Raw genomic sequence first — 24,991 nt, forward strand, 5'->3', positions numbered from 1 at the left:
TTGTATGTTTCCTCATTGCTACATCGTACCCTGACTGGCTCGTCTCCTCCCAGAGACTCTTCTGTAAGGGGATGTCCAGTAGCCTACAAATGGACTTTGGGTCTCTACTCCAAACTCCCCTCTCCCACCCCCCCCAATCCCCACCCCCCGCCATTCACTATAAGATTTTTTGTTCTGATGATGCATGATCGCACAGGCTGGTGTGCTTCTCCCATGTGGGCTTTGTTGCTTCTGAGTTAGATGGCTGCTTGTTTACCTTCAAGCCTTTAAGTCCCCAGATGCTATATCTTTTGATAGCTGGGCACCATCAGCTTTCTTCACCACACTTGCTTGTTCATCCTTTCCAAGAAGTTATTGAAGTCCCATTCATATATTGTGCTAAGCACTCGGTCCGGTCCATCCTTTCAGTTTAGAAGCACATTTCTGGGGAATTATCTTCTATTTTATTAATACATTCTTCTTTTCTTCCCTCAACCTTTTTCCTCTCTACCTTTTCTCTCCCTATTCCCCCCACCTCTGGAACTCTTATTATTCAGATGGTAGGTCTCAGAGATTCATCTAATTTTCTAACATTTCCCCTTACAAAAAACCAAGAAACTCATTTTTATTATATTTTCCATTAATATTTCCTCTAATAGTTTGATTTTAAAAAACTTTATATTGTGAATTGGGGAAAGATTTTCAGCAGATCATCAGTTTCACCTTCAACAATTCAAACACATTTTGTTTCATCTCACTCATTCTATTCCCCCCAATGGATCATCACTTAACACCCCTCCTCCTGGGTTTCCTGTTTCTATTGCTCTAGTGCAGTGGTTCTTCCTACTGCCACGACCCTTTCATGCAGTTCCTCATGTGGTGGTGACCCCCCAACCACAAAATTATTTTTGCTGCTACTTCATAACTGTCATTTTGCTACTGTTATGAATCATAATGTGAATATCAGATATGCAGGATGTATTTTCAGTTACAAAATGAACATAAAGCATAGTGATTAATCACAAAAATAATATGTAATTATATATTGTGAAATATTTATAATGACAAATGAAATTTTGTCTTGAAGCATGGTGTAGCATCAGTAACAGTCTTCACGTCAGGTACTCATCATGGGTGTTTATCTGCATGTGTGCAGACCCACCTGGAGAAGGATAAAGGAGCGGCAGCTCAGTTCCTAAGACCAGCGGAAATACGTTTTCCTATGGTCTTAGGTGACCCCTGTAAAGGGTCGTCATTCAACTCCCAAAGGGGTCGTGACCCACAGGTTGAGAACCACTGCTCTAAGGTGTGTGCACTTCACTAGAGTTGTCCTGCAGACTTAAAGGGTGACTAAGGGATATAGTTTCTGGGGTTTCACCTGTCTCTTAGAGAGCAGTACACAGAATTCCTTATGAATCTGGGATTGTTCCATATTTTTCTCACTCTCTCCAGTTTTCCAAAGTGATCCCTTTTGTAGTAGTTGTCTCAGGTCTGTGGAGACTGATGTTTGCATGGTTCATTAGTTCACTGGACTAATTGTTTCCAGTTGTCTTTGGTTTTTGTGACTTTCACAACACTCTTCTTTCCTCCAGACAGGGAGAGAACAACGGACACCTTAGATGGTGGCTCCTAGTTTTTAAAATTCCAGTAGCTACTCACCAAAGCTGGATGTAGAACATTATCTGTGGACTATGGTATGCTATCTCCCAAGACTATGGTCCTAGCCCCCAGGCCAGAGACACATTCCTCCAAGCTGTTTAGTAATGTCGAATAAGTTTCTGAACTTTATCTCCTATATGTTCCACCATGTTCATACATTTATTTGCAGCAAAGGAGAAGATTATCCATAAAAAATATCCCGTCAAACCTATATATTCTCCTATATTCATTTAGTCTATGTGTCTATCCATTCATCTACTCATAGTTCACAGTTAAAACTATAGGACTATGCATGTCACATCATTCACCCCTGTTGCCATCAATGACTGCTCTCATTCCAGTGCTGCCTCAATTGTTGTTTACTCATCTTCCTCTCATTGTATGTTGCCGGCCCTTTCACCGTCTACCCTCTAGCTGAGCCCTGGTAGCATGGCATACTGGGTTACCCATGGTCAGCAATTCAAATTCACTAGTCACTCCTTGGAAGAAAAATAAGATTTTCAAGATTTACAGTCTTAGAAACCCAGGGGGTAATTCCACTCTGTTCTAAAGGGTCACTATGAATTAAAATCAACTCCATGGTCCCGAAATTGATTTTGGTTTGGTTTCCTTATAGCCGGTCACTTCCCCGTTGTTCCCCTTCTAACTATGGTAACCAACAAAAATTGCTTTTGCTTTTTATGTGAAAATCTTTTCTTCCCTTTTTACAATAGTGGTCTTGTGATATTTATTCTATTAAGATTGCTCATCATATGGTCCTCCAAGTTTATCCACGTATGTGTTCTGCAGATTCCACATTATTTTTTTGTATTAAATAACTATATTTATTTTTTATTTAGCATTATTGTATCTTCTTTTTATTACAATTTATTACAATTCTTTTCACAATCCATATTCATTCATTGTATCAAGCACATCTGTACATATGTAGACATCATTTTCAAAGTATTTTTTTTACTTGAGCCCTTTATATCAGCTCATTTTTCTCCTCCCTCACCACCCTTCCTCCCTCATGAACCCTCGATAAATTATAAATTATTATTTTCATATCTTACATTGTCCACTGTCTCCCTTCACCCACTCTTCTGTTGTTTGTCACCCTGGGAGGGGGTTAGATGTTGATCATTGTGATCAGTTCCCCCTTTCTCCCCCCTCCCTCCCCCTATCATCTCTATTCTCATTATTGGTCCTGAGGGGTTTATCTGTCCTGGATTCACTGTGTTGCGGGCTCTTATCTGTAGCAGTGTACATGTTCTTGTCTAGTCAGATTTTTAAGGTAGAACTCGGGTCAAAACAGTGGATGGGTGGGTGGGGTGGGGGAGAGAAAGCATTAAAGAACTTGAGGAAAGTTGTATGTTTCATCGGTGCTAGACTGTACTTCATCATTATTTAATGTTGCTAATCCTACTTATTGCTTTCCTTTTTAGTACCTGTATCACATTACAAGTTTTCAGAAATTCTACTTGCATGCTATTCCTTTTTCTAGTTTCATCCATAAAATATCTAAGTTTCTGAAGAAATCAGCTGTACTTTCTTTGAAGTTTCCTTTTGCTTTTTGCAAGTTCCCCCTTCCCCCCACCATTTTCTCCCAAATCACATTTTCTGCTTTTGAAATCTCTAGATTTATATAGAGTTCTCTTCTCACACAGAAGTATTGTTACTCAGGGTTTTAAGCTGAGCCCACTGGAAAAACCTTGCATTTCAAAGAGGTAATTCAAAGACTCACAAAAAAGGAGCTGAAAGGAGCTGTCCTGTCACCAGCCGACATCCTACCAAGTTCTGTGAACATGCCGAGATGGAGGTGGTGCTTGTTCTTTATTTTCACCTCAGTATTTCTCCACCAAGAATATCCTCAAAACCTGATGCTCTTAGTTGTCTGTTCATCTTCCCGGATCAGACAATAATAAGCTGACGATCTGTTGGGTGGCACAGTGGTAGTCTGCTGGGTGATTTTCAAATGTCCCTATCAGTGTCTACTCTTGGTCTGATAGTTTACTGACGTGAAATCCTCTTATCTTCTTTTTAAGGAATGGAAACTTGGTGACCAACATTCTGGTTCCGTACACAGATTTTCACTGATTTTGGCCACCTTTTGCCAATAAGATGCTCAATTCTGCTGATGTATCCTAGACTAGAGATTCTCCAGAATGGGATCTCCCAATCTTTTTTATGGGAGGAAAGTAAGATTTCTCAGTATGAATTGAGGAAGGAAAAATGGGGTGGGTCAAACTATCCATTGTATCGATTTCTCACCTTTCTGCTCCCAGCACCACCCTGCTCCTCTGCCTGTCCTGCTTCAGAGGTACTAAGTATCTCAAATACTGGAGTCGTAGTTTTAACTTGACCTTTTTACTTCTTCCATACTTCTTAGAGAAAGTGAAAACCCACATCTGTTCTACACCTTCTGTAATTTTTAATGACATCTGTTATCTTCTGTAGCCCTTCTCCCATTACTGTTTACAACCTTGTTCTGTCGTTTCAGTTGAGTTTCACTCTTGGCAAAAAATCTGATGTCCCAACCATTATCATATGCTCAGGGGTCAGCAAACTACAGTCACATGGGGGCCTAATCTGGCCTTCTGTCTGTTTGGGGAATAAAGTTTTATGGGGACACATCCAAGACTACTCATTTATAGACGGTCTCTGGCTGCTTTTCACTACAATAGCAGAGTAGGATAGTTCTGTAACCCTATAGCCAACAAAGCATAAGATACTTTATCTGGCGCTTCAGAGAAAACAAGGCATTCTTTCTAAAGGCATTGGTTCTAAAAGCCCCTCCTCAGTCCACCTACATACATGTATACCTCATCCACCCATCTCAACTGAAGTGCCATCTCCCAAGGGGTTGAGAATCACACCTCTGCCATTTCCTGTCTCCTTATAGTCTTTCATTTTTCTTCAGTGTGTTTATCACTAGCTGATTTATTTTTAAAAATAAATTCAATCAATGTAAAAAGTGTTGAACAATACTGGTACTCTTTTTTTAAACTCCTTTTTTAGAAACACTTCAGGGAAGTAATTATTCATTTTCTCCTATTTTAAAGTTCTATTTACAGAGATAATAAATAACCCCAATAAGGGGGCATAAATATAAATGTACAGGTTAATAATTGTTCTTATAAAGCAAATGCCCAACCCAATTTAGAACTTTCCCCTAACGCCAAATCTCTTCAATATCCTTCTTCCTAACCCAAACACCTCCCCCCTCACACAAAGGCAGCGATCACTCTACCTTAATGCGATTTAATATCTTCCATTTCTTTATAGTCAGACCTCTAAATATGAACTAAATAGTCATACGTATTCTTTTGTTGCCAGGCTCTTTTCTTGAACACGCCTCTGTATGATCCCCCAATTTGACCAATGCCGGTCTTTTGTACTACTTCCAGTTGACCACAAGAGGTTCTTGGGAAAAAGATCCAGAGATTTACTCTGCAAAAGTCAGCCCCTGACAGCCTTCAGGGCAGTTACACTCTCAAATACAAAGCGTCACAATGAGTTGGGAGTTAACTCTACAGTGACTGGTTGTATACATGTCTAGGTATTTCCATAAGGATTCTACCAAGGAGTGGAACTGTATAAACAAACACATTTAATGATACTTGAAAACCATTATCTAAGCACTTTGTCTAGTCAGAAAACACAGGATGGAGTTGTACATACGACCAAAGCTTTCCAAAGACTGAAAAGGACATAACCACGTTTACTTCTTGACTGACAGAAATAAATAGTGCTCTACCCATATTACTGCATGGCACAATATAAAAATGTGATACTAATCCAACAGTGCATTCAAAAGAAGCTTAAAGGAAACAAAGGTACGCCAAGAATGGATTTAGGGTCTTAAAGTCAAGTCAAGGGGCTATTTTCCTCACATGACAGCTACAGCTCATTAACATGCTAAACCAGAAGCACTTTCAGATCCTGATGTCCGCTGCCTAGGGATCTTAAACAAACTGACAGACAGGCGGGTTGGGTTAATCTAAATGAGATTAGCTAAACTGCTGCTATAATTTCCAACCTTCCTTGCTCTCAAGTTTGGATTTCATTCAATCAATAATGTCAGGACTAGAACATCAAAATAACACAGATGAATCCAAACTTTAAAAGTGGCAGATATATTGGTAATTAATATGTACAGTAAGTTCTCAATTATCAGGGAAAAAAACAGAACTTAAAGGAATAATTGAGCTAGATCTACCAGTTTTCATTGCTTTGTTACAGGATAAAATGATAGGAAAAAAAGGTTGCTTCAGTAAGAAAGTTTCCATTAAAAACTCCTTGCAGGTTCTCAAATACTTTTCTATTTACTATCTATCACGTGGGCGAAAGACCAGGCTTTCTCCTCCCATAAGGAAGAGTTAGTCTTGGAAACACACCTGGGCAGTTCTACCCTGCCCTATGGGGTTGCAGTGAGTTTGGTTTTGGAGCTACCATTTATTTTATACTTTTATTACGTGCCTGGCATTCTTTTTAAAAATAATCCTATTAGGTAGATACTATTATCTCATTTTATAAATGAGGAAATCATGTTTATATAGACTCAATAATTTGCCTAGAATCACAAAGACTGGGAGAGACTGGGTGAGGATTCGCATCAAGATCTTTCTTACTCTATTACAGACCCAAAAGTAGAAATGAGCTGAAGTTGCCTAAAAGGACATTTAACACAGACACAGTGAAGAAACCAAGCCCAGATCACGTAGATTCAATATGCAACCACCGAAAAGGGTAACAATCAACCTGCAACATCCAGTTGTTTCTTTCCCTTGAGTGCGCTATGAGAAAAGAACCATGAACGTTTCTATGCTGGGCCATCAACAAACTGCTTTGGTGAGAGAAATAAGGCTTAAAAATGAAAATGAAAAAGCTGTTTCAATTAGAATATGTGATCAGAATAGTCCTGGAATTGTTCAGAAAGGCTGAACGCAGAGAGTGATGAAAAGTAAACAGTAAGTCTCAAGAGCCACACGAATTCAATGCAATCTTCCAAATTAGGCGATTTGTATTTGAGGGCATGGCCTCAGAGAAAGGAGGGGGGTATGGAAGAAGCAGACACCACTGATCCAAACAAAACTCCAAATTCAAGTGCTATTGAGTCAACTCTGACTCATGCATAGCAAGCCTGCGGGGCAGGACCGACCTGTCCTGTGGGTTTCTGAGACTGGGAAACTCTCTATGGGGACAGAATGGCTCATCTTTCTCCCGGCACACACTGATAATGACTTTAACTTCAAAATGGGGTTAGGAGGTGGGTTAAGGAGAAAAACACATCACAGGGGTGGGGGTGGGGTGTGTATTAAGACTGAAATATTAAGAAAATTAGATCTTCAGGTAAAAAACAGGCTCTAATTATCAATAAAGAACAAGTAAGTACATAGTATGGTGAGTCCTATGATTTAACAATAGAAAGGCACGAGGCCTATTTCTGGATATTTAACAACCATCAAGAGGGATGTGCCCTTGATGGTGAGGGGCTTCCCTTTAGGAATGTTTGTGTGGTACCCAGCTGTGCTGCCTCCCCCTCTCTAGTGGGGAGAGAACGCCTCCTGACAGGCAGCAGCACAGGCCACCAAGTGATGGCCTGAAGGGAGGTCTTTATACCCCTAGATCCTTCCTCCACCTTTTAGCCTTCATCTTTCACTCAGCATACAGGGTAGTCAAGTAGCAGAATGAAATATGTAGGAAACAAGTTTACAGGCAAACAATTTGTTAACTCAGAAAACATCCTTAGTGGCACACAGCAGTTTTAATGTATCCATTAAGTTTGTACAGTAAGCCTTGTGTAACTAAACGCCTCAGAAATAAGGAGAAAATTCATGTCTGAGGAAAATACTTGTAAAACTTGTAGTAGGTTTTAGTAAAGTTACTTGTTTCTTCTAGATTTTCAGTAGTGAAGCTCTTTTTATACAGAATTTTTTACTTCATAGTTCTAGAATAAGGCCAAAGGTTATATTTAAGTCTGCTCAAAGTCTGATTTCTTTGCCTGGGATTAAAAGTTTTTCTCCTAAAAGAGAAGTAAAAGAAACAAGAAGTCTGTTTTACCATAAAAGGAAAACACGCTGAAATGTGTGCCAATCCTTTATTTCCCTCAAAATCATCTTGTAAGTGAAGACAGCCAAGAACCAAGTCACCCTCTTGCAGATTCATGTGTATGACTGAAAACTATATCCCTTGAGAGAGCTACCTATGAAGAATCACATCAAAGTGAAAGATCTGATTGGTAAATTTTAAAACAGGGTGAATTTAGATTATATAATTATAATAAATAATGCAAACTGTGTACTAACATTTGCATTGTAAAACAGTGGTGAGAGAACTGCAATGGACAGCTCACTGCACACAAAATATCTGCTTAGTGACCAGGATCAGAATGCAGCTCAAGCCGATCAGTGAAAACAGTGGCAACAAACACTTGCCCATGAATAATCCAAAATTGTTTCAAATGTACTTGGGAAAAAACTTAGCTCAGTAAGATTTTTGCTTATCTTGTCTTACGTGTGATAAAACTTTTTAAACACAATATTTTCTAAGATAGGTGCTTGTCACAAAGTAACAAAATGCCCTTATCCTGACTGGCTATCCAGATCAAGTTACCTATATTTTGGACACTCAGGAGTTAATATTTTGAGCTCGGAGAAATAAAACAGAATTTATTTAAAATGATTTGCTTATCCTGACTGGCTGTCCAAACTTAAAGTAAGAAACTCGTCTCCTCACTCAGTCACGGAGCTCCTGCTAATTACTCATCAGGAGCCAACGGGACAGTCCAAACCTTCACTATTCGCACTCAAAATAAATGGATTACAATGCCAATAAATACGCCTATTTTCATTTTTCTGTTCTTTCCACACAGAATCATATTTATATTTTTACTCCACACATTGAACATTTCTCCATCTAACTACACAGTCCTGATAATCCTCACTTTTATTTTTATTAGCTATCTAATACTCCATGGAAAAGACTGAGGCTATCTATCTTATCTATGTCTGAATATTATTTAGTTCATATGTCCTCCTATACTGTAATAAAAATCTCCAGATACATTTCTCTCTATTTAAAACATACTGTTCTGCATTATAATTACAACTAAGATTTACATAAATTTTATAACAATATTTTAAATAAGATGTTCACTAAGTAACCAGTATATTTTTAAAACATTGAGAAGTAATGAGAAAGGATTTTGTGTGTGTGAAAAAGATTTTTTTGCAAATGGCAATTCAGTAAAACATTAAAAAAATAAATTCTGTTCTATTTCTTTGAGCTCAAAATATTAATTCTAAATGTTAAAGATATAGGTAACTTATCAAAGAAATCATCACATATAAAAAGTATATCCTTCCCAATAATTTTATTTTACATTATATATTTATTTATAGTTATTTAGGCAGACATCAATATCAATGATCTTGTCCCAAATCCCTATGCTAATTTTCTATAAAATAAATTTAATAATCAGAAGATATTTTAATAAAACATTGTTACATAAAATATATTTAAGTGGCAACATGCAATGTTTATTAAATAAATTGCCTTAACGCAATAATGAATTCAAATTCAACAGGATAATACCTAAAACTGACAAAAAACAGAAGCTCTTCTAAAACTGCTATTTGAAGACTCTGGAGGGAATGTCACATTTGGATTTCTGCCTGCTGTAATTACTAGATGTAAGCAAGGGTTGGCTATGTTCCTGAGGTTGTAGGGCTGAACACAGAACATATGTGAATATTCATAAAATAAGCAGATAAGCATAAAAACTTTGAAACCTCATTTCAAAAAGAAAGAGGGAAGAAAAAGAAAAATGCATGCTATACAGGAAAAAGCATAACCATTATCAACAAACCTTATTATATGTGGTGACGTCCAGATGTCACTTAAAAGAACAAAAGATATTTACGCCCTCATGGTTGCTGCTGATCGTAGCATGAAGTGATTACTATTCTCAGAATACAGTAGAGGACCTAATTATCTCAAAAGTTAGCCTACGTAGGTATCTTTAAAATATTCTTCAAGGCAGCCATAAATAACTCTCCAGGGTAGACAGTAGCACATGCCGGACTATAAGACAACATATTATTACAGGTATACCTCCGAAATATTCCAAGTTCAGTTCCAGACCACCACAATGAAATTACTCTGAGAACTACCACAATGTGACAGAGACACAAGGTGAGCGCATGCTGTTGAAAATGACACCAAAAGATTTGCTTGTTGTAGGGTTGCCACACACCTTTGATTCCAAACACAGTAGCTGCAAGGTGTAACAGAGTGAAGCACCATAAAACGAGGAACACATTCCCACGGAGCTCCTGCTATCCTGAGGGCCATTTTCAGAATTAAGTGCCAAACGAGATCATTCTTTTTATTTAAAACAAAAACGTAAACATCAAATTCAGAAAATGAAACAAATTATTACTATTACTCTTCATTGGGTATCCAAACAAAAAGTTTAGGAGTTAAACATCCCTGCACAGTAAACCATTTTTATAAGTAAGCTTATATTTCCTCTACCCACCCACCCCCATGCTAACATGAAATGCTCAGCTACACATGAAAGGAAATGCTATGGAAAAAATTGCATTTTTCTCCAAGAGAGACACAAAGAGAGGTTTGCTGCTATCTGAAGATGGCCCTTTCTGCCCCTCTTGCTTAGGCCAAAACAAGAAGACCCTCGTTTTCCCTCTCACTCTTCAGTTTTAGTCCCTGACTTTATTAAAATTGGTGTGAAAACACTCTGTACTCACTCTGGCACTGTATGAACTGATGAATAAAAGTGCAGTCCCCGCCACTCTTTGAAAGCAAGTACTCTAATAAAGAAAGAAACACCTTTAAGGACATAGTTTGATGCTGTCTTTGAAAACCAACCGCAAAGGTAGGAACTGTATTTACATAAGTAATTTTGGTAAGACTGATAGAAGTCAAGTATATCTTATTTAATACTAAAAGTAGATACATGTTAGAATGGAATAAAAGTTCATGACAAAAATTGTAATTAATTTGAAAATCATTCATTTGTACCCTAATGGTCAGCTTTTAAAGGTGCAGTTTTAATACAAAAAGCTCAAGAAAACCATATGTATGTGTGTATATATGTATAAATTCACATAATTTTTTTAAAAGTTTCACTTTTAAAATGTCTCTTTCTCCACAAAAGCTTAACACCTTTAATTACTTTTATAATTATTACTTGTTATTGCTGAATCAATTTTCAAATAAATGTTTTCTACTAGTCCTCTTCAATCCATTCACCTTAGTTAAGAGGTAAAAAGAAGTACCTTATGAGCACCATAAAGTAATGCCTTAAATAGATGGTTTTGTTCAGGTCAAAGGAATTTTAAATTTTTTAAATGGATGGGGACAATCAAAACTTTGTCCATTTTATTTAAATTTCAGCTTGTTCCTTAATTAACCATCTTTGTTTGCTGTGGTTCAAAGAATTAAATCTGGATCTAGATAATATCCTTCAATTACAGATCTGCATAACCTTTCCAATGGAAAGTCACCTTAGAAATATGAGAGTAATTCAAAAAATAATGCTACAAAATTACAGAACACTTTCTTAAAGTAAATTGTCAAGTTGTTTTTCAACATCTTCCCATTTAGGTTTATCCACTTCGGAAGGAGGTGTTTCCATTTCTCTAGCCATCCTTGAAGAATTCTGTGCTCTTCAATTTATGTGTCAAAATGGAAGTTGTGCTATCCTCAATGGACTCAACTTGTACTCCTTCCTATGATGAGTTTCGGGAACATAATGAAGTCCAGTGGGAAAAGGCCAGTGGATAGGGTAAGGTTTCCCAATAAAATTCTCCTATGCTAGCCCTTGCTACCCTTTGGAAGAATGAGCAAGAACCTGGTGTCGACAGAAGAAGAAGAAATTCTAGGTGCAACTTCCCTGACCTTTTCCTCACCATTGCAGTTCTCAATGTTAAAAAAGGTCTTCATAAAAAGCCCCCACGATCATCCTGTGTCCTTTGAGAAAATGTCAAGATTCCCATTTTGGAATTCCCCTCCAAAAGGTCTTCATTGCCTTCTGATCTGACTTCTATGTTTTGAATTTAACTGGCTAAGCAGATCCCCTGAGAAGCCACTGTTCGGATTTGACTTTGCTTTCTTGATCCAAAATGTCCCTGATTAAAAATTGTCCTATGAAGACAAAGCTTTCATCTGCCTTGCTTAAAAGACTGGTGGAAAAATAGGTTCTTTGAACTAGCTGATTTTCAAACTGCAGGGTTTTGGGCATCCATCCAGACGAAAGCTTGCTGAGATCATGATGTTCCCTTAAAATTGAAAATGCTAAACCACTGAAATCCCAACTTCAGTAGCCTCACATCAATGGTAATTCTACGGTTTTCATCCACCAGTTTCTGGACTTCAAACCAGAAATTATTTCACTCACATAAAGAGTTGATAGTCTTCCCTTTCTTGGCTCTTTGAATCATCCTGGTTTTCCTTAAAATATTTGAGCTACATAAAAACTTTTGTTTTAAGTGGGCAATATTCTCATAAACTTGTTGCAAAGCTTCAGTGATTTGGAAACACGTCCATTTGAATTCTATTAAAAAACTGAAATTAGCTTCAAAATAATTTTTTCCCATGGCACAAAATGCAACCTATTTCAGGAAGGCACACTAATGAGATTAAGACAAGGTGTATTACTTGTCTGCAGCCATCTACTAATCACAGAAACATGTTTGAACACATTTTGCTTGGAAACCTGTGCATGTATGAACCGTAACCCTAGAAACAACACTTTTTGATCATATATTCCAAGATGATGACTGAGTCAATTCTAACTTAGTGCAATCCTACAAGACAATGCAGAACTGCTCCATTGGGTTTTCAAGACTGTAAGGCGGTAAGTCTTTATGGGTGCAGAAAACCTCATGTCTCCCACTGGGAGGCTGGTGAACTTGAACTGCTGACCTTGTGGTTTGCAGACCAATGCTTAACCCTCTGTTCGACAATGGCTCTCGATAACTTAGAAGGTGCAAAAGTACAAAAACTTGGTAGAGAGGACACATGAATTAGCATCACTCTGATGAGAAAGCCTCTTTCTCTTCCCCATCTCATCAACCTTGCTCTTATTCACCTGTGCATAAACTTTACATGAGACAGCACTTGCTATTCTGATCACTCCTCAGCATCTCTTGGCCACCACCCGGTCAGCCTTCTTCTTTAACTCTAGTCACATCTACAGTTATCCTTTGCTTAGTTACATGAAGTATAGAGCCTCCAGTGAACAGCCACCACCAGTACAAGATAAAAACATGGGAGGGGGTGGAGTTTGGTAAAGCTCATGTTTGAGAGTCCAATGAATTACATACTTAGAATACTACAAAGAAATACAACACAGCCACAAAATAAGAAAGGTAAAATCTAAGGGTGACAAAAGTTAGGGAAAAAATTTAAATCTAATTAATAGAATTTGCCAATTGGAGTCAAGAAAACCAAAAGTCTCAGTAGGACATTACGTGATATAAATGTCATGTAAACCACATTTTCAGAATTCAAGTTATATATACATCATTGTTAAATAGGAAAGCTTATTTGAAAGCAAATTTTAACTTAACTATAAGGCATTATGAACCTTAACTGAAACAAAATTTTACCAAAGGACTTTAGATGACATTCACTAAAGCAGGACATCTCACTATCACCCAATAAGGAAAATCACTTTTTCTAGACTGATTTAAATATCCCAACATTACATTAAAATACTTACTACAATGACTTAGATAAGATCTAAAATCAGTATTAAGAAACCTATATCTCTTTCACACAAAGGCATTTCCTAAAAACCCGAGAGAAAAGTCTCTCAGCACAAGGGTAGCTTTTCAAAAGCTTGTGGGAAAATGGGATTAAAATATACTGAAAATTTTCTACACATTTTTGAAGCCATCTTGTATATGTAAAGGATTTGGATCATGACACTTTTAATACTTCATTATTTGAATTTAGGCCTTTGAGAATTCATTTTACTAAAAATATAAAAGTTAAGGGAATCAATCAGAGACTTATTGGAGAATGGGATCTATTAACATTAAATATGGTTGTAAGTATTAAGAAAAAAAGACCATGACAGAAACAAAAAATAATAAAGACGTACTCAAATATATTTTACTCTGACACATATGCTTTCTATGAATTTTTATTTTCTATATCTGATCTAACATTAGCCATATGTGGCTACTGATCTCTTTAAGGATGGCTAGTTCAAATTGGTATGTGCTGTAAGTAGAAAAAAGTACATATTCAATTGCAAAGCCATATGAAAAAAAAGTAAATCATTAATTTTTAAAATATCGATGGCATGTTAAAATAATATTTTACAAATAGTGGGTCAAATAAAAATATAATTGTTGGTTTTCATATTTTAACATGTGGCTACCAGAAAGATTCAAATTATATATGTTGGAAAGCACTGTTTTATTCTTCGTAAGATATTTTTAAATTGTGTTTAACAGACAAGATACAAAACAATCTTATAAAACAAAAACCTGGGCTATCCCAGGATACTTTAAATTAATTTCAAAAATAGGGTTCATTGAAGAAATAATATTAATTTGAGAGTTGGGTCATTATTATATCATAAGTGATTCAAAAGAAAACTATACTGTCCCAAAGCCCATTCTTTAACTAAATCTGGTATAAGAGATTGTGTATATCCAGAAATTTACTACTCATTTTCTTTAAAAACATCATTAGTCATTCTCTCACTACCTAATTTATGACTACCAAAAACCAAATATACTATCATAGGGATGGCTACATACCTAAGATACCATATTTCAACGTCAATCAAATTGCCATCTAGAACTGTTCTCATCTAAATCAATTGGAATTGGCAAATATTTACCGTAGTAATTTGACAGTTCTAACAGTAACAATGGTTGTACAAAAGAGGGTTCTCTAAGTGAGGACTATAAGGGTCCTACCTTGGATCAATATTCATTATTAATTAAATCATGCTCAAGTCTAGAGGAGGATGGATCTGAATAAAAAGGTGCATGCCAGAGGGAGAGAAATAAACATAAAATGACAATAGAAATTAAAAACTTTTACGGATAACTAGCTTTTTTTTTATAACTAGCTTTTAGAAGATAAATAATTCTACATGGGTTTACTTAATGAATAGCAATTAGTAATTATTGTATAATGATTATGAACTACACCTTAAAAACTTTATCAGATTTTAGCTGCCGTCTAAAGATGATAAAGCTATCCCAGATATCCCCCGATAGATGGAAAAAATAGGTTCTGGATATTGCCCTTGATGTCTTCCGCTACTATCTCTATCAGTTTCCCAAAGTGGGTGACATCCCCACTCAGAGGTGCTGGACTGACCCAAGGAGTGCAAAGTAGATACCTACACTTTCTCCTGGATTATGGGATAAAATATCAAAGTTTTTAATTGTCGGGGAGTGCTGAGTAAATTTTATTTTTTTACGTTTGGGAAGAAATATATGGTCTACATAAAAATTGAAACGAAAGCCTTACAATTTGTAAATATATACACAAAAAGTAGTTCTATTAATTCATTCCTCTAAGGATCTATCTAGTGTGGGCTCTGGCCACACAGTTAGTATTCAATTAGTGTTGGATGGATGGGGAGAAAAATGAATAGAAGTTGTAATGACAAAAGAAATATAGAAGGAATGGGGTAAAAAATACACTATGAGGTAGCCAATAGTAGGTGTAGGTTTTTGAGACAAGAGAAAACCCAAGTAACTCAGAAATAAAAGACATGGATCCAAAACTAATTAAGGATTTTTCATTGGCAGAAATGATAACTGTGTTCTGATTGTGATTGATGAAACAGATGAATATCTAAGATAGGGTTTATGATACATGCAAGGACTCAACGGACTGATAATTAAACTCCTAGTGAAGCTCCAAGAGGAGATGGCACTAACATTGGAAATGGGAATCAATTATTTCCAGGAGGTAGAGCTTGAAGAAACAAGATTTCTTTGAAATACTATTTATAGTGGGGAGGAGGGAGTAGAAGGTGGTGACAAAATTATTTAAATCAATGCTATTGCTGAAATTCATAAGTTTTTTACTACATAAGAGAAATTTCCATATAACAAAGGATATCGTCATAGCACTAGATCTTGCAAAATAAAGGCAAACACGATTTTAAGACAGGATTCAGTGGTCTGTGAATATCATGCTTTTCATTTCAAATACTTAAAGCCTTAAAAGTCCTGGTATCCCTATCTTGCTTAAATAGTAAAAGGATATTATGAAAGAAAAGTATGTAAGCTTTTTACACTACCTTTGTCTGTGCTCCCATTTATTTTAGGTAAGAAGTCATCGACTTGTATCCCTAGGATTAAGACAGTGCATCATTGCCTGATCAATCAAAGTGTTACTTTAAAACTGGTCTCAAGTAAAATCATGGCATTTGTATTCCTACTTACATTGACATTATGTAGAACAATTAAATTTTTTTTCTTTTTTTACAAAAAGGGTTCAATGCGTCAATTTCTATCACAGGAAAAACTTCAGTTGCATGGTAGCCTCCAATGAACCACAAAAAGAAAAAGGATCCTACTGTTCATGTATTTTTGTATTTAAATATCTCTAAGTAAAATGTGTCAGATGCAAAAAGGTCATTTATCTCAAGGACTAAGCAAGAGTGCCCACTGGTGGCAACTAAGCATATTAAAGAAAATAAACTTCCCCTAAAAGAGTATACTTTAAACCTAATAAAATAGCCCTTGCTCTTAAAAAAGGAGAAAAATCCAGTTTGAGATAGTAAACAAGGTCAAAAGTTTAATGCTAAGACTCAGCTATAAGTAAGGAATCCGGATGACACCTACCTAAGCTGCTGCATTCTTTAAGAGTTTTCTCCTGAAGATGCTCTAACCGTACTGTAAATAAAAGTCCAAGAAAAAGATATTTCACAGATAAAAAGAAAAAAAGAACCAAACCAAATCCACTTCTAAATGAGCTGACTTACCTTGTAAAGCTGTTAGTCTCTCATTGGTGAAGTCATTGTCAGCCTGCAAAGCTTCTATTTTTGCTTGGAGCTCCTGTTCTTTTTCTTCCATTTCATCTATTTTGTGTTGTAGTTCCTTTTTCTCAGCTTGTCCCTTCTGTTGGATTTCCTCTTGTTTCCCCTCTGCTACCTGTTGAAAATGATGAAGAAAGTTCAGTTATTAATAAAACCTGACCTTGGTTTTAAGAGACGCAAGCCAAGACAATCTTCATCATTTAAATCTCTTAGGAAGGTTATTTAATCCTATAGAACATATTTGTGATGCTTTTTTTTAAATTGGCAAAGAAGATAAAGTCAAAGGCTTGATGTAAAAAGTGATCAGCTTTGGAATCTCACTTACATACCACCGAAGAGAAGAAAAACATTAATGTTTTCCATGCAAGCAAGCTTGCTCAATGTGCATAGAAAAGATCAAAGTGAAAGATTCTACATTTGCAAATGGAAATAAGAATTTCCCCTCAAAATTACTATTATTTTCATTTGAATCAAAGTTACAAAGTGTTGTGTATTTTGAAATTTCAAACAAAATAAAAGAGAAGTGTGTTCTGTTCTCCTTTAACAACTGACTGTATCTTCTTGGCGCTCAATACATGGTTCAAATATAGGCAGATGCGCCCTCACAAACCCAGCTATAGTTTACAGGACTAATTACTCTATGGTCCAGTCTGTCTCAAATGCACCCTCAGCTTTTGTTCAGGGAATGCAGTGGAAGCAGTCATCACTCCATATTACTACACTTCAAACAGTGAGACCATTGGCTACGTGCCAGCACTGACGTATATGAGCTTTCCCTTTGGAGCTGTCTAAAAATGAGCCGTCTCAAGATTTAAAGCAACAATAGCAACAAAAATCCAGAATATCTTAGGTGTTGCTGATTATTACCTACTTCTGATTGCACACCAAAAGACACCTATTGCAGCATATTAACTACATTTTCATACAGAAGAAATATGCTATGGAGGGAGGGTGGGGTAGAAAGGGGAAACCGATTACAGGGATCTACACATAACCTCCTCCCTGCAGGACGGGCAACAGAAATGTGGGTGAAGGGAGAGGGACAGGGTAAGATATGACAAAACAGAAATTTATAAATTATCAAGAGTTCATGAGGAGGGGGGAGCAGGGAGGGAGGGGGAAAAATGAGGAACTGATGCCAGGGGCTTACATGGAGAGCAAAAGTTTTGAGAACGATGAGGGTAACGAATGTACAAATGTGCTTTATACAATTGATGTATGTATGGATTGTGATAAGCGTTGTATGAGCCACTAATAAAATGATTTAAAAAAAAGAAATATGCTAACTCTTATACACTTATAGTTATTTATGGCAATATGGGTTGGACTAAATAATACAAAAACATACCCACTGCCACTGAGTCAATTCTGACTCAAAGTCACCCTGTATAGGGTTTCCAAGACTTCATAAGTCTTTATGGAAGCAGGCAGCTTCCTCTTTCTCCTGTGGAGTGGCTGGTGGGTTTGAACCACTGACCTCGTGATTAGTAACCTAATGCATACTCAACAGCAACACCACCAGGGTCTCTTAAAATGGAATACAAGGACCTATAAATTTCAATTGTGACCAATATTTATATCAACACTTATCAGCAAGATCTAAATTTTTAAGCTATTAAGTTATATACCTCTAATTTATATATAACCTTAAAAAGACTTTTACTGGCACCTTATCATTTGATCTCCCTTATGATTTGTTTTAAGTTTGTTGTAGCTTTTAACATTTTCTGGTTTTTAATTGAGGCTTTTATTTTGTTATTACTGTTAGTTTTGTTTGTTTTTACAATGTTTTCTGTATATGGAATCCAAGATGGGTGAGTCTATAGAGACAGTGAATGAATTAATAGTTCCTTGGATGAATGGCAGGGAATGGGGAGCTGGGAGGGGAGGGTGATGTATTATGAAGATGTTCTAGAACTGACTGTGGTGATAATTGTACAACTCTTCTTGACGTGACTGAACTATTAATTTACACATACCTTTAACTTATCGGACAAATCTTTAATCTCATTAACTGCTCCATTGTATTTATTGGCTAATTCTCTTAATTCTTCCTGAGTCCGTTCATTCATTTCTTTCAAGTGGGTACATTCATCTTCAGTATTACTCAAACTTCGCTGCAATTCAAGTTTACAGGTGATTTATTTAGAATAAATGCACATTCTGAATTCAAATTATACAAAGTATAGCTAAAGGTTCTTCTAAATCACAATTTGCCCTGGTCTTCATATAAGCCTGAGTCAAATAATGTTAAGGATTTCCATATGCTCAATATACACACTGAAAGAGAATTATCAAACAAAAATTGGGGGGAATAGAGCAGGATAAGGATGAGATTATAACTATAATTAGCCTTTCTCAAGGCCAGCTGTAGTATGACTTTTATTCTATAAAACATTTTAAGCTTACCAATTGTTGAAATCTGAGTTAATAATGCATATTATCATTACAGTAATTAATTTAATAAGAAAAGCAGAAGAGAGCTATGGACTTTCCTTACATTTCAAATTAATGACATGACAGTGAGTCAGGCACTATGAGATGAAATTGTTAAAGAAAGTATTCCATTTAAAACTTTTAACACAAGTAGCTGTGGTGGCTTTTCAGTATTGGAATAGGTTGTATTCTGAATCAGGGGTTTTTTTGTTTTGAGGTACTTTTAAGCAATGATAATCACATTATGGCTATTCCTCAAAAAACCTAGAGCACCTCAGAGATAATTTCTCCCTTTGAACCTCCAAAATTATCCCTTCTAAAAAACATATGATATGGGTTTTTAGTCTACAATGACCATCCTTGGCTAAAAAAAGAAAAACTAAGTGATAGGTGATTAGCTCTACAGAATACATCATAGTTCACTGTACTGTGGCCGAATGCTAAACACAGTAAAAATAGTAAGACTTCTTGACTAGCTTTTTATTTCCTCAGTCACCAACAAGTGGGCATGGATCTAATACGCTTAAAATGAAGATACCTCGACTTCTGAAAGTTTTCTAACCACTTCAATTTTCTCCTGAAGGACCCGCCTCAGGGACTCTTTGGCTGTTGTCTCGTAGTTATGTTTATCCTCTTGTAACGCAATCAGCTCTTTCCGTAAACTATCTTCTGTTTGATTCTAGGATGAAAAGAAACGTGTGATTATAGCCCAAATATTTAACAAGAGCATTTACCATCTGAAAAAGCTAACAATATGATATTTAAAAATTTCTCATTAAGGTACCTATATATACAAATGATACTGGCCCACTATTAAGTAAAGTTTGCTTAAAAGTTGTATCAGTGAATTATGAATTCAAAAATCTATTAACTCATCCTTCCAACAGAAAAAAAAATGTTGAAAGCAGCTGAGAATTTTCTGAAGTACACAAAATGAATTACTCATATAATTTGTATCTTGACCGAAGCCACAGTATTTACAATCCTAGGCAAAAACAATCAGTTACTTTCAAAAGCATGGGAAGGTGAGCATCAAGGAATGCCAGGTTATTGGAACAAACAGAGTGTTCTTGTGTTGAGGGAGTACTTGAGTAGAGGCCCAATGTCCATACACGAACATCTTTTCCTGGTATGCCAGCGAGAAACTCCTAAAGCTTTCCACAGTTCTATCAAAAGGACTTAGGAACCAACCAGAAGGGGCTCCCAAGGGCCAAAGAGAGATCATTTTGAGTACCCAGTAAGAAAAATAAGACGGTAGATTAAAACACACTAAGGGGAAAATGTCTCAAATGTCATTCTTTAGTGGATGAAAATCTGCCTACGTACTCATTATTTTAAAATATAGTACAAAATGAGGAAAAAGCATTTATCCTTTTTCTCTATAAGAACATCAGAATAACCAAATACTTAATAAGGTAAAAATTTTTCTTTATAGAAGTAATGAATTTCATAAATGAAGGAATTAAAGAATTATAACATCATCATTTTTGCAATCTTTAATGAAATAATGGATCTATCAACGTTCATCAATAATTACAAACAGTTTTTAAAAGAGAAGTAACTAGACATTAGATTATGCACCTCTGAGGAGTGGACACACATCATTTATGACGTGCTCTAGGCTTACAAAGAAAATAAATCTAAGTCTGATCAAACTATTAACTCATGGGGAGGGAGAATTAAATTGCTTAGATAATAATCCAAATTGAGGGAAACTTAAAGGGTAAATCACCTCTAGTTTCTTCAACAATTATCAACTGTGATAGGAGGGACGTGTACTTATCATCCAATTCTTTACACTTACAAATGCGTTTGACAATTTCCACAATGACAAAATATGAAAAAGAATGGTAAAAATGTCCAGCATCTAGTAAAAATGACAGTCAAGTAAAGGAAGCTATATGAACACCCTGTACTTTTTTTTATGTACAAAGATTGATACCTACTTTGGAGCATGCTTGTAATTGGTTTCCCATAACTTCTAACCTTGATAAGAGTCTATCTTCATCTATTAAAGCCTGTTGAAGAAAAATTAAGTGTAAATCAAACCACAGAGTAACTAAATACTAAATATAAAGTTATCCATGCAAGATAATGTGTTCACTAAAAAATGCTAAATTTTCCACGTTTATTCATTGGGTAGGAAAAACCTTTGTCTTACCTATTGTAAGATTTTAGTTTGGGCTCATTTAATATCTAGGAAAGATTGAGCTATGTTTAAATGCTTCTTGAATATCAAGACCACTATGAATACCTGCCAACTGGTATCTGAAGCCTCTTGGGTGATGGCCAGTAATCGCTGCAGCGTGGCTAACTTCTGCTCCAACATCTGCTCCCGATGTAAGGCCTCCTAATATTAAAAACCCCAAGAGAATTAACCAATTTGTACCACAACGTGAAAGTACCTTGTTATACTTTACATAATTGTTAAGCATAGCATTTTAACCTCCAACATAATTTACTGGGCTTTAATTATTACAGCTAGGGGTATTCTCACTGTAATTTCCTTATAACATAGAAACCAAGGCACCTACCTCCCTACCCACCCTTTTTGTACTCACAATTTGTGGGAATTCTCTCTCTCTCTCTCTCTCTCTCTCTCTCTCACACACACACACACACACACACACACACACACACACACAGACCAGTGAAAGCTGTGTACCTGAGATTAATTTAGAACAAGAGAGATTGCTTTATTCTCCCAGGCTATTGCATTTTGAGATGTCCCGATTCTCTCCCTGATGACATACCAAGAGAAATTACTTAGCCGCAACAGAATATGCCAAAAATAAGTAAGAGCCCACCAAATGCCAGTTCAATGTAATTATAAAGGCCGAGGAATTATGAAACTTTTGAACTACTTGGAAGCTCCAAAGGAGCATTTTAAAGAGAAAGAGGTTGGCTAGCAAAGCTCGACAACTAAGTGACTCCTTAACATCTGACAGCAGTTAAGACAGTCTCCTTCACGGAACGCCAAGGTCAAACTGCTCACAGACCATGCAGCCATGGTTGGGGCACACCTTTCGACTCACTTCTGCTACTCCTGTCATCATCCAGAGAGCATTCAGCCTACTATAACACCTCGGAGCCGCCTCAGGAAAGAAGTCTATGCTTCAGACACAGCACACAGAGCTAATATATTAATTTATTGTGCTCCACAGCGTCAATAAATGATAAATAAAAACATACTCTAATTAGTTAGAAGTTCTTACACAAAAACCAAGCACAATAGATTTATAAATCTAATAAAAATTTTATCCCTAGTAAAATCTAATAAAAATTTTATCCTTCAGAACCCACATTAAAATACAGCCTTAATTTAAAGCCACTACTTCCCAAGGCTACTTTAAGCACCTAAAACATTCCTAGTATCTGAGATATTGTACTGGTGCTACAAGTTTTACTTAAAAACAAAACCACCAAATACGAATTCCTCAGAGTTTACTTCCACTAGATGGTGCAATTTCACCTTTTTAACTCAATTTTGTTTTGTTTCCTAACTCCATGAACATGAAAGAAATCTAAAACTTCGAGGAATGTTCTTTCAGTTCTGAAGCATGAAATCAAAAGGTTTACAACTTACATTTTCTTTCCCCTTTGAAAATAAAATAAACCTGTATCAATTAATGTGCCTCCCTAAAGAAATGGTAAAAAAAACCAAACCAGCTAACATTTGCATAGTACATACTATGTGCCAAACACAGTTTTCCATGTATTCAATTATTCACCATAATGCTGTGAGGAGGTACTATTACTATATTCTTCTCATACAGGAGGGAAATGGGGCACAAAAGAGAAAAATACAACATTCGTAGGAGGTGATAAGTTAATGCCAAGGATTAAACGCAGGGAATTCTGATTAGAGCAGAGGTTTTCAAATACAACTATACTCCAAGTATGCTTTCTAGGGACCCTGGCCGTCCTGAATGGCACAAAAGGCTCACGTGCTCAGCTACCAACTGTACCTGAGAAGACAGGCCTAATGATCTCCTTTGGAAAACCAGCCACTGAAAACTCTCGGAGCACAGTCTATTCTACACGTATTAGGCTGCCCAGTCAGAAAGGCTTGGCAGTAACAGGTAATTTATGGACCATTACTTTATGCCAGGTGGAGTTCCACGGTAGGCACTCGGGACTGGTTTATTAATCAACAGAAAACAAGCGAAGGCCTGCTGAGAGAACTGAGTAGTGCATCCCAGATAAAATCACAAATCTCTAACTTCTGGTCCAGGTTGTTGCTTAACCATACTCCCTCATCAAAGAATCATATCCAGCCCAGTTCTATGAAAACCAGAAAAAAATCTAACACCTGTTTCCTTTTTAGAGATTTACATTGCTGTTTAATTACATTGCTAACGTCTTTAGAAAGCTTTTCCAAGTATCATTCTAAAGATCCCAAAGCATAGTGGTTAAAAGCACAGACTTGGGGCTTTGCCTGATAAGTTCAAATCTCACCTCTACTACTAACTAGATACATGGTATATAAATTATTTAACCTCACTGTCCCTCAGTTACTTCTATGAAAATAGAAATAAAATATCTTATAGGACAATGGTGAGAATTAAGTAGATTAATAAAAGTAAAGTATTAGATGGTATATAATAGGTGTTATGTAATTATTAGTTGTTATTATGAAATAAACAAAATGTTTCCAGTTATAATTTTATTTAAAAATCATCTATGGATAAAGAACTACTTTGGAACAGCCTCCCCTCTTGTACAGAATCTTATTTCCTCTATACTTTCTAAGCTTTTGTGCTTTCTTCATATTTTAAATATTTCATTCTTATTATAAAGATTTATATTAGTATATCTAGTCAATAGTTCTTTTTCCATTTTTATAAGCTGACCAAATCAAATTTAGGTTGTTTGATTTTGCCCTTCAAAACAACGAATTCTCAAGATTCACTTTTACCTGTAGATACTGGGAAAGCTGGAAAAGTTCCTGAGAGTACATACTTGGAGTGTTAGCAGCAACCTAGAACAAAATGGCATTGTCTTCAGTCACACAGGGACTTTAATGTCTATCACAGATACAAAATGAAAGGGACTTTTCAAACTAACCAGGGTGGAACACAGCTACTGACACAAACATTCCCTGACAAATCAAACTACAAATTCATAGCATAAAGGTACTATAGCCTTCTCTAAATACTTCCTAATTAGTAGGTCTTTTTCTTTCCTTTAAAATTAATCTTTAAATTGTTTTTAATGTGTTGAAAACTCACAATTCATTTCAATGTAGATATTTTCAAGTATTTGTACATATGTGGCGGTGGTAGGATATGAAGTAAAATTTTGTCCAATGGACACAAGTCATGAAGATAGTTTTTTATCTTCTTTTTTAAAAAACTAAGTAGTAGCTGTTAGGGTTGAAATGTGTAAAATAATGGTGTTTAACTATTACAAACAGTCTAAGTGCTTAGAACTTAAGAGTATTAGCAAATGTGTCTTTTATAGGGAATTTTTCAAGATTGTGAACATAGAAGCATGGCATAATTTTTTTTTAAGCCTCTAAAGCAACGGTTCTCAATCTGTTGGTCGCAACCCCTTTGGGGGTTGAATGACCCTCTCACAGGGGTTGTCTGATGCATAACAGTAGCAGAATTACAGTGATGAAGTAGCAACAAAAATAACTTTATGGTTGGGGGTGGTGGTCACCATCACATGAGGAACTGCATGAAAGGGTCACAGCACTAGGAAGGTTGAGAACCACTGTGCTAATGGATTGTTGTAATTGTTGTAATGTTTATCTACATTTCAAAACTCCCAAACCCAGTGTTAAAACGATCGTGTCTCACTAAGATCAGAAATTATATATATATGTGTGTGTGTGTGTGTGTGTGTGAAATTATATATATATAAAGTATACATGTGTATGTTTGT

At 36.1% G+C, this 24,991-nt stretch overlaps 1 protein-coding gene across 6 annotated transcripts in view; it reads right to left on the minus strand.

Moving 5' to 3' along the window:
* SLMAP (sarcolemma associated protein) overlaps window positions 1-24,991 on the minus strand; it is a 153,764-nt gene that overhangs the window by 39,285 nt on the left and 89,488 nt on the right. Inside the window, exons 5-13 of one of the 6 annotated variants that reach the window (XM_075549992.1) lie at window positions 24,021-24,083; window positions 21,357-21,452; window positions 21,049-21,120; window positions 19,641-19,781; window positions 18,646-18,783; window positions 16,613-16,781; window positions 16,473-16,523; window positions 15,926-15,976; window positions 10,392-10,454 (exon numbers count right to left, since the gene is read on the minus strand). In XM_075549992.1, coding sequence (XP_075406107.1) covers window positions 10,392-10,454; window positions 15,926-15,976; window positions 16,473-16,523; window positions 16,613-16,781; window positions 18,646-18,783; window positions 19,641-19,781; window positions 21,049-21,120; window positions 21,357-21,452; window positions 24,021-24,083 — 844 coding nt within the window. The remainder of the gene's footprint in view (window positions 1-10,391; window positions 10,455-15,925; window positions 15,977-16,472; window positions 16,524-16,612; window positions 16,782-18,645; window positions 18,784-19,640; window positions 19,782-21,048; window positions 21,121-21,356; window positions 21,453-24,020; window positions 24,084-24,991) is intronic. The other 5 variants (XM_075549993.1, XM_075549994.1, XM_075549995.1 and 2 more) reach the window with 5 other exon arrangements.

This window comes from Tenrec ecaudatus, chromosome 5 (assembly GCF_050624435.1).
Source record: "Tenrec ecaudatus isolate mTenEca1 chromosome 5, mTenEca1.hap1, whole genome shotgun sequence".
Taxonomy (NCBI): Eukaryota; Metazoa; Chordata; class Mammalia; order Afrosoricida; family Tenrecidae; genus Tenrec; species Tenrec ecaudatus.